General features: G+C 27.9%; 4 protein-coding genes across 4 annotated transcripts; 2 read left to right on the forward strand and 2 right to left on the reverse strand.

The window, feature by feature from the left end:
- Nucleotides 1–1,676: 1,676 nt before the first annotated feature.
- Nucleotides 1,677–2,526, forward strand: LOC124939632 (heat stress transcription factor B-1-like). The gene is made up of 2 exons (XM_047480089.1): nt 1,677–1,904; nt 1,987–2,526. The coding sequence occupies exons 1-2, from the start codon at nt 1,677–1,679 to the stop codon at nt 2,524–2,526; spliced, it is 768 nt and encodes a 255-aa protein (XP_047336045.1).
- Nucleotides 2,527–6,966: 4,440 nt separating this feature from the next.
- Nucleotides 6,967–7,905, forward strand: LOC124939633 (heat stress transcription factor B-2a-like). The gene is made up of 2 exons (XM_047480090.1): nt 6,967–7,182; nt 7,288–7,905. The coding sequence occupies exons 1-2, from the start codon at nt 6,967–6,969 to the stop codon at nt 7,903–7,905; spliced, it is 834 nt and encodes a 277-aa protein (XP_047336046.1).
- A 2,053-nt stretch (nt 7,906–9,958) lies between these two features.
- LOC124939634 (cytosolic Fe-S cluster assembly factor NBP35-like) lies at nt 9,959–11,143 on the reverse strand. The gene is made up of 2 exons (XM_047480091.1): nt 11,004–11,143; nt 9,959–10,875 (listed from the first exon to the last, which is right to left on the reverse strand). The coding sequence occupies exon 2, from the start codon at nt 10,850–10,852 to the stop codon at nt 9,959–9,961; it is 894 nt and encodes a 297-aa protein (XP_047336047.1). The 5' UTR covers nt 10,853–10,875; nt 11,004–11,143.
- A 3,408-nt stretch (nt 11,144–14,551) lies between these two features.
- On the reverse strand, nt 14,552–17,339 carry LOC124940191 (cytosolic Fe-S cluster assembly factor NBP35-like). Its single transcript, XM_047480678.1, has 3 exons — nt 17,126–17,339; nt 16,893–16,994; nt 14,552–15,586 (listed from the first exon to the last, which is right to left on the reverse strand). The coding sequence occupies exons 1-3, from the start codon at nt 17,175–17,177 to the stop codon at nt 14,670–14,672; spliced, it is 1,071 nt and encodes a 356-aa protein (XP_047336634.1). The 5' UTR covers nt 17,178–17,339; the 3' UTR covers nt 14,552–14,669.
- Between the last annotated feature and the right edge of the window lie 1,730 nt (nt 17,340–19,069).

Consider the following 19,069-nt stretch of genomic DNA (forward strand, 5'->3'; position numbering starts at 1 on the left):
AAATAAGATAATTACTTCACCATTATTGGGATGACATGGAGTGGAGGCAGTTTGTTTTTCCTTTTTTATAAATTTTTATTCAAAATATATCTATGTTATTATATTTTTTTAATCAACAAATTTCTTAATTCATCAATTAAAATAATTTAATAATATTAGATTAATTTAATAATTAAAAACTTAAGTAAATATTTTCATAAAAATGATGGTTTGTAATAAAACCCTTAAATAATATAATCAACATCAAACAAGCCTATGAGGTAGGCCCAAATATACTAATTTTTATATATATTTTATTTGTCGTTAACTAATAGACCTCGTGCTCTGTCAGGAATAGGTATGGGCATAGTGTTTTAAATAAATAAACTTGTAAACTTAAAACAAAAAACATTGGACTTGTTTGGTCTGAATTATTATAATAACCCATACAAATTAAATATCATTTCATTCTTTCTAATGAATCACATCATTTAATTTATTAATCAAAATATTAAAATATTTATTATTTTAAATTATTTAATTATATATATTAATACTCTTTAATTTTTTTATTAAAAAATAATTACCTTATCAAAATTATCACACATCATTCATGATTTTCTCTAAAGTAATCGGAATCAGAAGATAGACTCTGGATTTTTAAAATAACTCAATACTAAATAACGAGACCTTATGTTAAAAAGAAAAATATAAATAATAAAAACTTAATACTTAACAAGTCCTTTTAATTTTTTAGGTAATCAATCAAAGACACAAATTGTTGAATACTATATTTATCACTTTATAAATTTTAGTATAATGTTTTTCAAATAACAAGTTTTAATGACAAATAGATCTATAAATTAATAATTCGACTCATGCAATTTTGTGATTTTGTACGGAAATACATGTGATTTTGTGATTTATACAAAATTCAATAACCTAGTATTTAATATTATTATATATATTATAAGCCTTATTCTCTTTAATTTTTTAAAATAATTTAAATAAAATTAATTTTTCAATCAATCATTTTTCGACGATAAAATCATTTCTTTCATTAATCAAAATACTCAAATACCATTTATTTTAAATTATTATTTTATATTTTATTTATATATTAATAATTTTATGTCTTTTTACCAAACTAATAATTATCTCCTCAAAATCATCAACAATTATTATTTTTTTCTTCATTTAGGTTTAAAAAAAAAACAATTCGAATAAAGCCTAAGTTTGAAATATATATTCCATAACAAAATTTTTTTTACAAAGAATAAACCAAACAAATTAAACATTATTTTACTTTTCTAATCTATCAAATTAATTTATTCAATATTAGAGTACCCCAATTTTATAAAAAAAATATATAAAAAAAATCATAAATTCTTCAAAATCATCTCAAATCATTATCATTTTCTTCTCTCTAATTTTGTTTTAAAATCAAGTCCGAACACACCTTAGATTTCAAAATGTCTCGAAACCTCTTTGGCGGTTGATGACCTATAAATTTAACGAATGTTCTAAATGCAATCACTCTACCCACAACAATTGAAGAATTATCTCTCTTGAGTTAACAGACAACCTTTGTAGGTAAGTACGGCAATTATACTGTATAATTTTATCTAAACAAATTTAAATCCAGTCATTAAAACATGTTTTTGCTGTGTTATATACTGTAACGTATAGTTATAACCATGGATATGTCGAAGAAACCGAGGGCAAGGGCAAGAGCAACTCCGCCAGCGTTTGTTGCGAAAACGTACATGATTGTGAGTGATCACACAACCGATGAAGTGGTTTCATGGAATAAAGACGGGCTTAGCTTTATAGTTTGGAATACAACTGAATTCGCCCAAAAAATCCTTCCAAAGTACTTTAAACACAACAATTTCGCAAACTTCACCAATCAACTCAACAATTACGTGAGTATATATATGTTCTCTAGTCAAGATACTGAAGTAAAGATCGCAACTTTACAGTAATTTTTTGAATTTTTGGTTTCAGGGGTTTAAAAAGATCAGAAATGATAGGTGTGAATTTATGAATGATCTTTTCCAGAAAGAAAAGCATCGTCGTCTTTATGATATACAGAGGAATCAAAAGAATTCGATGATGAATTTCTCTGTTTCACATCCGACAGTAGTTGATTTGCAGACTGCAAAAGGATCTTCTTCTGTCGAAGAACAAGACAATTCTCAGGAGAATGAAAAACTGAAGAAACATATCAATGATTTAAACACGGAACCTAAGGATTTTAATAATTCGGTGGTGGTGGGAAGCAGCCTAAAACCGATTTCATCAACTATGTTGTCGGAAAATTATCAGGTGGGGGAGACATCCAACACGATTCCGATGAAGATTGACGACGAGCCAAACACTAAACTATTTGGAATTTATATCGGTGGAAAAAAGGCTAAGAAGAATGAAGATGAAGAAACATCGACACATTATGAAGAACATTTTGGAGAGTTGAAGCTGTACCGGAGAGCAGGGAAAAAGAAATGTTATCCGTTCCATAAAATTGTCGGTGGTTATGCCTGGTAATCGGTCGGCGACGGCGGTGGTGATCGGTCGGACGACAAAAACTTGCTTAAGGGTGTCTAATAAACACGTGAGCTACTTACGAGTCACGTGAAGTCTGGCTCAGTTTTGAATTAAGTTTGTTTGTGTGTTGTTTTTATTTTAAAAAAAAAGAATGTGTGTGTTTTTTTTAATGTGTAATAGATAAGATATGTCCTAAATGTTTTGTGTTGTGAAGTGGGGTCAGATTTTGTTAAACAATAAAAGTTCATTCTCTTTTCAGAGTTTGTTTCATGGTTTTTTTTTTTTTAATTTAAAAAAAAAAATCAATCATATGATAAATAAAAAAAATAACTCAAATCAAATTTATAAGTATTTAGAACTTGATTTAGGATTAATTTAGAAGAAAATTGAGTTATAATTTGAAATTTTTATTTGATAAAATATTTGAGTATTATAAATTAATTTGATTAAATTATTAAAATATATTTTTAATTTAATAACTAAAATCAAACTAAATTTTAAGTAATTTAATATTTAAATAAATTAGTAAGGTTTTGATTCATTATCCATATGAAATTTCTAGATATTTGAACTTTTATAATTTTTAAAGGTCATATTTTCTGTTTAAGTAAAGTTTGTAGATTTGTATTTATGCTTATGACTTGTTGATAATAGGTTATTGAAATAATATAGGTATTATTTTAGTAATTTTGTTTGGTATAAATTTTGAAAAAATATTTTTTTTTATAAAAATAGTAATATATAATGTTAAAATATATATTTTTTTATCATTTTTAATATACTTGAATTTTTAAAAAATAAATAATAAAATTATTTAGAAAAAGTAATTTAATATATTTTTTTTGAATTGAGTGATGAGATTAATGTGAGGAGAATAAATACTATTTTGTTGAAATTATCTTTAAAAATCTTAACCAAACAAGGACTTAAAATAGTCAATCTTTTTTTCTAGCAAAACAAATTATATCCGCGTGCTATTTTTGGCATTTTGTAATACATCTTATCCGTTTGTCAGTTGTTGTTGGGCCGGATTTGGGTATAGTTTCTTTAAATAGTTTTGGTTTTAGATTATAAAAGTTATTTAGTATAAGAAAAAAGTGATTTATTTTTGGGTAATAGGTATAATTAATACTCTTTCATGTTTCTTGAAATTGTTCCTTATATATAATTTTTTTTAATTATTGTTCATTTTACCATTTTTAAAAAATGGTTAAACTATTTCTAAACCATTTGAATATAAACATCTCTTATTTTATGAATGAAATTTTAACTATACATTAATAATTACTTTAAAAACTAAGGTTTCAATTATGCTATATATGTTTATGAGATTTGTGTTAAATTTTATTCGTTTTTAAATTAAATTACATTCATTCTCAATTTCAATTCATTTTCACTAGGAGGATAATCGTCTTTTAGTGTAAGTCATGTATAGCCAACCGAATTAAGACATAATGCGGTTTCGTATTACTTGCGTAATTTATATTACATTTAATTATACGACTATTAAACATCTTTTTATCTTCCAATTTCAATATTTTTTATTGCTTAGAGATAATTTTGGGATACAATACAAACACGTAATATCTAAAATAGAGAATAAATGAGCAACAATATCATCGTCATCTTAGTCTACAACATCGTAATCTAAAAATATGATGGAGTATATGTGTTTTCGTTAGAAAATGAAGTTGAAAAAGTTATTTGAAGACGAAAGTGAAAATTTTGATCGCAGTAGAAGTTAAGCCAAATAAAAAATTGATATACCACATATATATGAGTAATTTTTGCATATTTTCAACCTAGATTAACGATTTTATAATATTTTAAATGATTTAATTAAATGTTTATGGTGTAAATTCTAACACAAATAAATGTATAAGAAATAATTTCAAATAAAATGTATAGAGATATTTGAAACTTAGTTAAAAGTAAAAAAAAATATTATATATTATCCCTTATTTTTTAAGTCTAGTCTAAGTTTGATTTTACTTTTGAAAAAATGTCCTAATTTTTACTAATTTATAAATAGACTCAAAGTCACTGTCCTTTGTCCTATCTAATATCTTCTATAGTTTGAGAGTGCACATAGCTTCCCTCCTCTTCACCCATATATGGGTTGATTTTGTGGTTTTGTTATATTTCACAAACTTTTGAATCATATATTATGTCTCTCCTTAAAATTGGGCTACCTATTTTTTTTTTATACAAATTAGTCATTAATATAATAAACAAAATTTATGGAAAACATATTTTTTTTATGAAGATTTAAACATTAAAATAAAATAAGGATCATATAAAGTGGGATGACTTAGAGGTGAGTTTGTCCTAGCCCAAAGACTTCACTTATAGTCTGCCCTGATCATATCAAAAGGTTCAGAATCCTTAGGAATAAGGATCATTACCGGTTAATATTGGTGATCCATCAAATTATTTGAGGCCATGCAAGCTATTCATTAACCATCAATGGAACCTGTCATATCCCTGAATTTCAGACATTTCTAAAGAATATTCATATACGAGTCCTCGGCATATCAATGCAAAAACAAATGATGTTCTGAAATGAGGTTCGGTTAATGAACAATTTAATAAGGTTTTGTGTTGTTTTATGGTCTACATGATGTTTAGAAATACAATAGATCTGATTTTTGTTTCCCTTATTCTTTGGTTCAACTAAATTGTTAACTCATATGCAGCAAATTTGAACACATGTACTCAACTGCCCACCCGTGTTGATTTTTATATATTAAATACAATAGTAAATTTTGTTAACATAACTTGAATTATTTCAAACAATTCACTTTTTCATTAAGAGAAAATATTAAATTTAGAATTTGAATTTTATTTAAATAAATCAAACAAGCTCTAACAAGAAAAATAAATTGTTATAATTCATTGTTTACATAATATTTTTTACTTATAAATTTAATTTAGGGATATTTGTTGTATTAGATATTAATGTGATACAAATTGATTAATAAAATTGTGTTTGGAATTAATTAGTGCCAACCATTTTTCTTGTATATATAGTTTTTCTTTGTAAAGGACCAAACATGCGTCACATTTTGTTTGAAAGGGGAGACTAGAGAGATTGGAGTGGTCAATGAGAAAATTTTATTCTCTCTCTAAATTAAATAAAAATAATTTAAACGATAAAATTATAACAATAATAAAAAAAACTTAAATTCAAAAAAGAAAAAAAAAATTACAGTTAGTTGACTCGGTTATTTATAAGAATAACGAGTTCTTCAAATGAATGAACGGATTTTTCAGATCTAACTTTTGATATTGTCATGAAAATGACATTGAAATGATTCTCTTAATGCCTACTTCAATGGCTAAATATTCTCTTATTTATTTCTAACAATACATGTAGTCAAAAAAATAGTAGAATAAAGTCCATCTTATAAGTCTCATTATTTTAGCCGACTTGATTTATGCTCTCAATCATCACATACCGTTTTCGACGTAACTCATTAAATTTTATTCAAATTTCACATTACACTTCACCATAATCTGACAAATATAAAAGAAAGTGAGAGTCCGGTTTTACTTGCAAGCATACAACTAGCCATAACCATTTATTTGCACAAACATCTATCCTAATTCATTTATAGTTGAATTACATTAACCAATAACCATCCAAATGAGATTTCTAAGTTCTATCTAGTAAAAAATAATAGAGCTTGTTTATTGAGTTATTTAATTATTTTAATATTTTTTAGAAAAACAATATAAAAAAAACATGTATTTATGTTTTTAATCGGTTAAATTACTAAAAATATTATTTTGTATTTAAATTTTATAAAACTAAGATACAAATATTTTAATATTTTAAAATTAAGTTGTTATCTAACTAGACCTCACCCATTTTATTCTTATCCTTTGAAGAATTAAGCCACAAAGGAACTTCTAGACTTCTCTATTTGTTTTTTTCTTCTTCTCCCATTCCTACTTCTCCATTATTTTTAAAAAAATTACAATTCAAATTTACCTCCATATTTAAAAAATGGTCTCTAAATTTTATAAATAACAACCAATTCCTTAAATTTGAGTTATATTTTTTTAAGTGAAAAGGTTTCTCTAAATTAATTGATTTTTTTTGCAGGAAAAAAAGATTATAGTATGATTTAAATATCTAAATAAAGTTCAAGGACTATTTATGATATTCAACTTTCTGCCGCTATAAATAAAGCTCTACAAAGTTCTAGAATGCAATCATAGGATTCTCTCCTAAGGCCTAAATCATTCAAGACACTTTTTTAAGGTATTTATTTAATTTTAATTTCAATAAAAAGTTTTTTTAAGCTTATATTATACTTTTATAACATATAAAGTAAGATAAATAATTATAATATTATAGAAAGTTTCTTTCCCATTGTTATTGTTCATAATTAATTAATATGATGTTTAACTATTCAATTTGTTAACAAATTAGAGATGTCATCTGATGTGCCACAAAAGTCATTTTTGACGCCATTTCTGATAAAAACGTTCCAGCTCGTGGACGATTCCGATAGCAATGAAGTGATATCGTGGAACGAGGACGGGTCGAGTTTCATCATATGGAAAGCAACAGAATTTTCGACAAATCTACTTCCCAAGTTCTTCAAACACAACAATTTCTCAAGTTTTATCCGACAACTCAATACTTATGTGAGTATATAATTAATTAATTTGGGGTTTATTCAATAACGTTACTATTGACATGATACATGATACTAGTTTAAATAATATTTTTTAATTTTATTTTATTAATAGGGATTTCGAAAGGTTGTATATGATCGATGGGAGTTCTACCATGATTGCTTCCGCAAAGGCCAAATTAGTCTTCTTTGTGATATACAACGTCGTAGACTCAATAATGTTTCGACTTCTCTTGCCTTGATGCCTGCAGTAGTCAAGCAGCCAATCGCGAACTCGTTGGATAAACAAATCAACTCTCAAGAGCTTTCTTCGAAAGAATCTGATTCGCTGATTAATTCTGAACTTATAAACGAGAATGATAGGCTGAAAAGGAAGAATGGGGATTTAAACAAGGAGAATGGGAATTTAAACAGGAAGAACTGGATTTTGAATAAGGAACTAAAAAATATGAAGGTTTTATTTAACAATGTGTTCAATATGATGTCAAAACATACTATTAATACTGAGGAAGAGAAAAACCGAAAAGAAGAAGTGATTCTGCCACTTGATTTGTTGTCAAGTAATGAGGTGGGGGAGAATTCGGGGGCGACTCTGATTCCGATGGACGACAAGGTAAATCCAAAACTATTTGGTGTTAAAATTGGTGGAAAAAGGACTAGGGTGGGCAATGAGAAGTCCTCGAAATGTTACGATGAGGTGCGATTGCAGCTGGAAAATACTAGTTCTAAGTGATATGCGAAAAGTTTTGTTTTAGGGTTTAACTAGTCTTTATGAACTTACACTTAGTGTACATTGCAAACAATGTATTAGTCTAGTTTATTTTGTTGTAGTAAATTAGTTTTATTTTTCAAACTTAAGTGTTTTCTTTAGGGAGTAGAAATAGGCATTGCATCCTAAAAAAATGGTATGTAGCATGTTATGTACTTTTCAAATAAAGTTGTGTGACAGCCAAAAGAAATATAAAAATAATAAAATTTTAATTTAGAAGTTTAATAATCATTATTATCTTTCTAAATAACCATGGTAAATAATTGTTGTGCCACCTTCATATAGTTCCATCAAATAAATAATAATAAGGAATTTCTAGACTTTTTCACATTGTATAAAAACAAAATAAATAACAAAGAACTCTGATTCATGATCATTATCCATGTTTTTCTAGGTTTTTGGTATTTTTTTCATTTTTATATGTTATCCTTTATTCAGTGAATTTGTTTTATTCTCTAGAGATGTTTCTAGACATTAATTTTTTTTTTCATTTGTACATGCGGTGCCTTTTGGATTATAGTTATAATTAGTTATTATTTTAATATATATATATATTTTAAAGGTTTGGTATTATAAATGACAATGAAGCGGATATGTATTTATCATCCCGTTTTACTTAGAAAGATTATTTTTTACAATTATTCTCGCCCCCATCTAGTTTCAAAAAATTCCTACGAAATACTGTTTATTCCCTATTCTCTAAATATATATATATATATATATATATATATATATATATATATATATATAAATAAATAAACGTATTTTAAATATAATATATATTATAATATATTAAAAAAATCATATTTATTACATGTAAATAAATTTGCAACTTTTATAAAATATAATAAATAAATAAATATATTAATAATTTTATATATTTTATTGTGTTTATAAGAAGCGAGAAACACAAATATCATCAATGCCTTATACGGTATAAGGCAGTGATGATTTTTGTGTTTCTCGTTCTGCTTCTTATAAACACAATAAAAAACCGATCAAACATCAGTCATATCAAGAAAAAACCGTCCCGAGACAAGTCGATTTGGTTATCACGGACAATTTCAAATTACAGTGAGTTTTAAAGTGAATATTATCCTTAATTGGTATAATTAAATAGAGTATTTAGATGAAAAGTACAAATAAAATAAGCAAATTATTTTTCCACCCTATTCTATTCCTTAATTAACTCTAAGTTTATTTATTTTACTTATTTTATTTAATTATAAAGTTTTTTTTATCATTAAATATAATTAATTAATTAATTTTTAATATTTTTTCTATTTTATTTATTTAATTAAAAATACAAAATATTACTTTTATATTATAATTGTTTAAAATATATAAAATATTAAAGTCACGTTTTGATTTAATAAAATATAAATATTTAATATTTTATTATATTAATTATATATATATATATTATAAAAATAATAGTCAGATGATTCAATTTTTTTTTATAAATAAAATTATCTATTAAATAATAATTAGTCTAATTATAATATTTTAATTAGCATAATGTTTTACTTAATAATATTATATATTAATAATTAGTGAAACATAATATTTTTAATAATAGATTGCCTCACCGCAACAAAATCAAATCTAAATAACAAAATCTGAAGAATAAATATACTTTTATTAACATGTTATTAAGTAAAATATTATATTTAATTTAACTAATTATTAATATATAATATATTAAAAATATTATCTTATTTATTTGTTAAATAATTTTATTTATAAAAAAAATAATTTTTATAAATATTTTAAAAAATATATATAATTAATATAATAAAATATTAAATATTTATATTTTATTAAATTACTACACATTTCAATATTTAATATATTTTAAATAATTATAATATAAAAATAATAATATTTTGTATTTTTAAATAAATAAACAAAATTAAAAAAACATATTAATAATTAATTATTTAATTATATTTAATAAAAGAAATTTAATAATTAAATAAAATAAGTAAAATATTGTGAACTTGGCTTATATATATTATTACTCCATTTCAGAAATCATCTCCCTCGGCACCAATTTCTCAATAATCTTCTTAAGCGCAGCTGATCCCGGTCCACATTTATCGTCTACAAAGCACGATCGGCCCTCTTCCGCCGCCTTACACAATCGAGGATCCAAAGGCACTTTCCCAAGAAAAGGAACTCCCATTTCCTCGCACATTTTCAAAGCACCCCCTCGGCTCGTATCAAACACTTCGCTGTATCCAAACACGGCCAGCATTTCCGGCGCCTTCTCTCGCATATAATCCATCGCCCATTCCGTAACATCTTTTTGCTCGCCCGTTTCCGTAACCTTAACAAATTTCAAATCGGAGACAGGCTGGCACAACCCGCTCATATTCTCCACCACACCAAGAACCGGGACATCAAGTTTCTTGCAGAAAGTAACTTCTTTCCTCACATCGATCAAAGACACTTGCTGTGGAGTTGTGACGATCACAGCACCGTCGATCCCCGTTGATTCTAAAAATTGGACGATCGAGATGTTTTCGTCGGAGGTACCGGGTGGAGCGTCGACCACTAAGAAATCCAGTTCACCCCAATAAACATCTTTCACAAATTGCTTGATGATACCAGTCTTTCGGGGGCCTCTCAATATGACGGCTTCGTCTGGATCGGGTAACAAGAAACCGATAGACATGACACCTAGGTTTGACTCCACATAGACAGGGGACCATCCGAGGTTGCTCTGGTGTATTTCCTGTCCTTCGAGACCTAGCATTTTGGGAATGCTTGGACCGCATATGTCAATATCGAGGAGACCCACTTGAAAATCCATTGCAGCTAGTGCAAATGCCAGCTGAGCAGAGAATGTGCTCTTGCCTACGCCACCTTTACCTGATAATACCAGTATCTTATGCTTCACGGTAGTCATCCGTTCGGCAATACTAACCAAGTCTGTAAGAATAAATAAATCCTTAAAGCCGTTAGAAAATGTAATAAATCTGTGGAAATTAATGCAGTTAAAAAAAACATAGCCTAAATTCCTGTTTTTATGATTCTTTAGAGAATGAAGAGAACCTGACCTGGATCAGGGCCTTTAGGAGCAGTGGCACACACTTGCTGGTTAGGGCATCCTTCGCAAGAATCAGACTTGCCGGCCAATTCTGACTCGGGGCCTGGGCAATCTGAAATTACCAGGCAAACATTTAGACAACACAATACATTATTCAGTTAAATGGAAACAAACTTCATGAATCTGAACAGTTTATCAGGAATATGAACTTTGATCCTATGTAAGGTGGAAATGACAATTACGTTTGTTGGCGTTCTCAGGAATTTCACCACTGTTGTCTGCACTATTCTCCATCTCTGTTTCTCCTTTACAACCCAGATATAAACTCTAAACTCAATGACAGGCTGAAAATATAACAGTCCTCTGTTTTTGTCTGTCTTATTTTGGTGAACTTTTTTCTTTTCTTTAATTTAAAATATATATATATATATATAGTAATGATATATATCATACTTATCTGATTTTTGGCAAGAAATATAAAATATTTTTATCTATATTTTTTCAAGATATATTTTCTCCACAAATCAAATGGTAGGCTTAGAGGTGAGAAAAGTTAACGATATTAAGGTATATCGAAAATACTGTACCGTAATTTATCGAAAATATTAACTTTTAAGGTATACCGAAAAAAAGGTAAGGTATAATACCAATACCATAATTATTGGTACGGTAAAGATATAAGATTTTTAAAATTTTGGTATATCGAGATATACCGAAATGGTATTTATAAGTTAATATATATATAAATATATATATATATAATACTTATAGAGAAATAATTAAATAGATTTGAAATTAATTTAATTATAGAAATATAATTTTTTGAATAATATCACAATATAATTATACTGAAATATTATTCAATATATGTCATCTCTACCTCAATGAGATTTATTTATTTTTTAAGAAAATAATTAAATAAATTTGAAATTAATTTAATATAAAAATATAATTTTTGAATAATATCACAATATAATTATACTAAAATATTATTCAATATATATCATCTCTACCTTACCGATGAGATTTTTTTTTAAAATTAATATATTTTTTAGGTATCAAAGGTATAATACCGATATCGTACCGAAAATAAGGTATACCGAAATTAAAGTAAGGTAAATGTATGAATTTTTTTTATACCGAAATTAAGGTATATCGAAACAAGGTATACCGAAATCAAGGTAAAGTAAAAGTATACATTTTTTGCCTGCCGAAATTTTAGGTAAGGTATAAGGTATGGATAAAATATTAAGGTATAATTTTATTAAGTTTTTTAAAAGTGTTATACTAATATAAAGGTGTTATATATATCATTACTCATCCATATCTATATATTTGTTTGGATTCAAATTTATTAAAAATATATTATAAAAATTAAATTCTTAATTTTATTTAACTATATCTTATTTTAAATAATTAATTTGTAATTAACTAATAAATAGTTATCACAGTTAGTTCACTACTATACATTTTCACTCTCAAACTCTATTAGAGATTTAATTAAAGAGAAATTATTGGAACATAATAATGTGTTATTGTTTTTACTGTATTTAAAATTTAATAGGAGATCAAAATTTTAGATTTACAATTCAGTAAACTTTCTTATCAATATTTTTTTTTTTTTTTTTTTTTTGTGTCTAGTTCCCAATTTTTTTTCTAGTTCTCTATCATTTTTCTTTCTTTATTTTATTTATTTTTTCTTTATTTTCTTTATTTTTGTATGTTCTCCTTTTAAGTTTTAGTTTAAAATATAGTTTAATTTATTATCAATTAACTTCTTAATTAGTTCACAAATATATTTAAACACGTTTTTGACACGTTTTTCACAATTTTGACACATTTTACACGTTTTGGCACGTTTAACACGTTTAACACGTTTTTGACACGTTTAACACGTTTTTGACACGTTTACCACATTTTTGACACGTTTAACACGTTTTGGCACGTTTAACAAGTTTTTCACGTATTTGGCTCGTTTAACACGTTTTTGACACATTTCCATGTTTTTAACACATTTAAAACGTTATCAACACATTAAACACGTTTAACACGTTGTTGACACGTTTCACATATTTTTTACGTTTTTGACACGTTTGACACGTTTTTAACATATTTAACACGTTTGGGACATGTTTAATACATTTTTCACGTTTTGGCACGTTTAAAATTTTTTTTCACTTATTTGACATGTTTAACACATTTTTGATACGTTTAACAGGTTTTTACGTTTTTGACACGTTTAACACGTTTATAACACATTAAACACGTTTATCATGTTTTTGGCACGTTAAACACGTTTTTGACATGTTCACGTTTTCACGTTTTTGTATGTTTAACACATTTTTGGCACGTTTAACACATTTGATAAATTTGGGCACATTTACCATATTTTGACATGTTTAATACATTTTGGCCGGTTTAACACACTTATGACATGTTTAAAATGTGTTAAACATGCCAAAAACGTGAAAAATGTGTTAAACGTGCCAAAAATGTGTTAAACTTATCAAAATGTGTGAAACGTACTAAAAACGTGTTAAACATGTTAAAAAGTATTAAACATGCCAAAAATGTGTAAAACGTGCCAAAATGGGTAAAACGTGTTTAATGTGTGAAAAATATGTTAAACGTGCGAAAAATATGTTAAACGTTTTAAACATGCCAAAAACGTGTTAATCTTATCAAAACGTGTGAAAAACATGTTAAACGTATTAAAAATATCAAAAACGTGTTATATGTGCGAAAAATGTGAAAAACCTGTGAAAAACGTGTCAAAACGTGTCAAAACGTGTTAAACGTGTCAAAAATGAGTAAAACGTGTTAAACATGCCAAAAACGTGTTTAGCGTGAAAAACATGTTAAACGTGTTAAACATGTCAAAAACGTACCAAAACGTGAAAAATGTGTTAAACTTGTCAAAATGTATGAAAAAAACATGTTAAACGTATTAAAAATGTCAAAAATGTTTTAAACATACTAAAAACGTGAAAAAGTGTTAAACGTGTGAAAATGTATTTTAAGTGTGAAACGTGTTAAACATGTCAAAAACGTGTTTAAACGTATCAAAAACGTGTTAAACATGTCAAAAACGTGTTAAACATGTCAAAAACGTGTTAAATGTGTTAAACATGTCAAAAACGTATTAAATGTGCCAAAAACGTAAAAACATATTTAAAAATTAACATTTTAAACCGATATTTTATTTTACAAACATAGAAATTGAAATTGAATTAAAATTTTATTATTTCCCAAACATAGGAATTGGAATTACAATTCTATAATGTTTTCAAACATAGGAATTGAATTGTAATTCAATACCAATTCTCATTAAATTAGAATTCCAATACCAATTCCAATTCCCCCTCGTCAACACACCCTAAGAAAAAATATTAGAACATAATATTGTGTTTATAAGAACGAGAAACACAAATACCATCATCCCCGATCAACTATCTGTCATACTAAGAAAAAATCGCTTCAAACGAGACAATTCGATTACAGCGTGCAATTTCAAATTAAAGTGAGTATTAAAGTGAATATTATCCTTAATTGGTATAATTAAAGTGACTATTTAGATGAAAAGTACAATACATGTTTAATAATATAAGTGTCCGAACATAAACTTCCTTTGAAAATAAATCCATTGCAAAATATTGTCACACTTAGCTTTATATTATTACTCCATTTCAGAAATCATTTCCCTCGGCACCAATTTTTCAATAATCTTCTTAAGCGCGGCGGAACTCAATCCACATTTGTCGTCTACAAAGCACGACCGACCCTCTTCGGCCGCCTTGCACAATCGAGGATCCAAAGGCACTTTCCCAAGAAAAGGAACTCCCATTTCCTCGCACATTTTCAAAGCACCCCCTCGGCTCGTATCAAACACATCGCTATATCCAAACACGCCCAACATTTCCGGCGCCTTCTCTCGCATATAATCCATCGCCCATTCAGTAACATCTTTTTGCTCGCCTGTTTCCATAACCTTAACAAATTTCAAATCGGTGACAGGCTGGCACAACCCGCTCATATTCTCCACCACACCAAGAACCGGGAGATCAACTTTCTTGCAGAAATTAACTTCTTTCCTCACATCGATCAAAGACACTTGCTGTGGAGTTGTGACGATCACAGCACCGTCGATCCCCGTCGATTTTAAAAATTGGACGATAGAGATGTGTTCGTCGGAGGTACCTGGTGGAGCGTCTACCACTAGGAAATCCAGTTCACCCCAATAAACATCTTTCACGAATTGCTTGATGAGACCATTCTTTCGGGGGCCTCTCCATATGACAGCTTCGTCTGGATCGGGTAACATGAAACCGACAGACATGACACCTAGGTTTGACTCCACATAGACAGGGGACCATCCGAGGTTGCTCTGGTGTATTTCCTGTCCTTCGAGACCTAGCATTTTGGGAATGCTTGGACCGCATATGTCAATATCGAGGAGACCCACTTGAAAATCCATTGCAGCTAGTGCAAATGCCAGCTGAGCAGAGAATGTGCTCTTGCCTACTCCACCTTTACCTGATAATACCAGTATCTTATGCTTCACAGTAGTCATCCGTTCAGCAATACTAACCAAGTCTGTAAGAATAAATAAATCGTTCAAGCCGTTAGAATCTGAATCAACCAAACCAACTTCTCCAAATCAGATTCGTGCATAAGGGGTTATTCAATATAAAGATGACAATAATCAAAGAAAATGCCATGGATGCTTGTACTTCAATTTTATCTTCTTATTTAGCATTTACATAGCAGAATGCTTGTACTTCAAAAGGTTACCAATGATTAACGCGAAATAAAGGTAGCCCTAGATGCCAACGGAAGGAAGTTCATTTACTAAATAATCCATCCTTATGAAGTGCCATTAAAAAGATGATAGTCCTGTCAGTCCCAAAAACCTGCCTATTTGCTATCTAATACAAAGGCATATTTAGGAGATTATAGATACCTTAGACAAAACATATAGCTAGGAAGGTAGATATAGGTATATAGTACCAAACTTATTTTGGAGGGGATTTTCGGATGTGGGACATCACAAGGAGTAGATGATAGATTTGTAAATGGGGAATACATGGAGCATATAAATAACATTGTAAAGTAGTCTGGTTTGTATGTAACATTACTTCTCTTTTCATTGTTTGGTATCTCTTTTTTCAACCCTAATTGCATTTGGTTTTTGTAACAACTCCACAGTGAACTAATATTTGATCATTTTTTTATATCCTTTTTTGAGATAGGGTCAACTTTTCATTAAAGAGATTTTTTTTGTGAAAGTGAAGAGGTTAGTAGAAAACAAGCTGAATAGAGAATGAGACAGAGTTGATTAGATTCCAATAAGATAGAGGAAGGATAATTTCCGTATATCCATTTAAATATTATCCATTTGAATTGTAAGATGGGCAATCTAGTTCATGATGATTCAATATATGAATAGTTATAAGTAGCGAGGTTATCTAAAAAATTGAAACTATAACTGAAAGGCATATCTTAAGTAAAAATTGGTTATTATGTAAAGAATGGGATATTTAAGGTAAGAGTCATTCTTTTGATAGTTGCTTGCCTTTTCTCAATCCTTAACAAGGCAATTCCCTTTCTCCCAAAAAAGGTCCAGAAATTAAATATTAAGTGAATGAACATGAAACATAAAATTTAAATCTAGTTTTAGGTATGACTAAGCAAATTAATGAGTAAGAAAATTAAGTGTTTAACATTATGTAAAGTTGTACCGATGTCAGATTCTAAACTTAATTTTAGCATAGTTTAATAAATTCAATTTTGTAATCAAACCAAGAAAATAGAAAATGTATTAAATCTGGTGCAAATTAATGCAGTTAACAAACATAGCCTAAATTCCTATTAATATGATTCTTCAGAGAGTGAAGAGAACCTGGATCAGGGCCTTTAGGAGCAGTGGCACACACTTGCTGGTTAGGGCATCCTTCGCAAGAATCAGACTTGCCGGCCAATTCTGACTCGGGGCCTGGGCAATCTGAAATTACCAGTTAAAACATTTAGACAACACAATACATTATTCAGTTAAATGGAAACAAACTTCATGAATCTGAACAGTTAATCAGGAATATGAACTTTGATCCTATGTAAGGTGGAAATGACAATTACGTTCGTTGGCGTTCTCAGGAATTTCACCACGGTTGTCTGCACCATTCTCCATCTCTGTTTCTGCTTCACAACCCAGATATAAACTCTGAACTCAACGACAGGCTGAAAATATAACAGTACTCTGTTTTTGTCTGTGGTGTATTGGTGAACTCTACCAATGAGAGTTTTGGCCTAAATATCACTCTTCTCCTATATCCTGCAAATGGGATTATCAGAGTTATGATTTACTTCTAAACCTTGTACATTTCAACAGTTCATCATACTTCAAAGAACACAAAATTTCCAGCAGTATACTCAATTTATATCATGTGGCACTGCAAAAGAATTCAAAAAAGAAAAGAAGCTAAAAACATGTCAACAAGTTGTTAAATTTTCAGACCCATGATGTGAAAACACTCAGAATTCATCCCAATTAACAAAAAAACATGACAAGATTATGCTAAAACTTTTAACCTAAACATGGCAAATAAATGTATAAATAATAGAGTACTAAAATATTCAGTTCTAATCATCCCCAAACACGTGATATAAGAATCTATGTCCCAATTTCAGCGTGTCAATTGATGAGTCAAAGTTCAGCTCAAACATAAGTTGGAAGATATAAAATTTCAGAATCAACTGTAATCATCTTTTACACAACGTAAATGGTAGATCATCCGAAGTAGAGATTGAAGAGTTTGGTGTTTGGTTTACCCGTGGAGAAAGTAAAATCGGTCTTGAATCGGAAAATCGAAACACTGATGAAAATGACCAAAGAAATTATGATATATTTCTCAAGAGAGAAGAAGAAGAAGATAATCAGGTTAGCGACTTTCTTTGGGAAAGAAGAAAGGTGGGCTTTTTATAATGGGCTATTTAGTATTTATCATAAATGGGCTTTTCTCCCTTCTTAAACATATATACATATATCCGTTTTGGGTTCAAATTTATTAAAAAAAGTTAATTCTTAATTTTATTAAAATATATCTTATTTTAAATAATTAATTTAAAATTGACTAATAAATAGTAATCACAATTAGTCCACCACTATACATTGTCACTCTCAAACTCTAGTAGAGATTTATTTAAGAGAAATTAATATAAAAATATTAACAATAAAATTTACAGAAATAATATGTTATTTGAATATGTATGAAAACATATGAATTTAATTAAACATTATTAAATTTATTAATATATTTTAAAATATTATTTTATTTAAATCAAGTCTCCCATTAAGATATTATAAAAATAAAATTATTTAAACCAAACCAAACCAAATATGGCCACAGATAAATCTATTTAAATAAAATAAATTGAAATTAAAGATAATAGTTTTCACTTTTTAAAAATGATTAAAGTTAAAATAATAATAATTTAACAAAACGCGCTTGTTAATAATATAATTATTTATAATTATGCCTACGTCATCATTAATCATAAGGAAAAGGACACGTGTCAAACAAAAATGTAATACACTTTCCTCCGAAATACCAAAGATGATGACAGCTCAGATGATAAGTGCAACGTGGAATACGCGTTTTAGTCACGAAGAGTGGCGTTAGCAGTTAATCAACTAACAACTGTCACCACTCTAGTACAACTGTACGTAGTCTTACAAAGAAGTTCTTTGTCTTTACACTCCACGTCATCTTCAACTGCCCTGCCAACTTGTCTTTTTACTTTCCAAGAAGGACCCCCTTCACCAAAGTCATGTTTTCTAGAGACCTCTCTTTTGTTTCATATTTTTATTTTTTTTATCTAATACTTATCTTTTAAAACTTTATAAATTTATTTTTAAATAAAAAAATATAATAATTCAACTAAATAAATACTTAAATAATCTATATTTTTATTAAATAAAAAATTATTAAAATCCTTAAATACCAAAATATCCTTTATTTAATAGATTTATTGTAAAAAAAAATACATGACCATAACCTCCCATAACCCTTGATTTTTTCA

Source organism: Impatiens glandulifera, chromosome 5 (assembly GCF_907164915.1).
Source record: "Impatiens glandulifera chromosome 5, dImpGla2.1, whole genome shotgun sequence".
Taxonomy (NCBI): domain Eukaryota; kingdom Viridiplantae; phylum Streptophyta; class Magnoliopsida; order Ericales; family Balsaminaceae; genus Impatiens; species Impatiens glandulifera.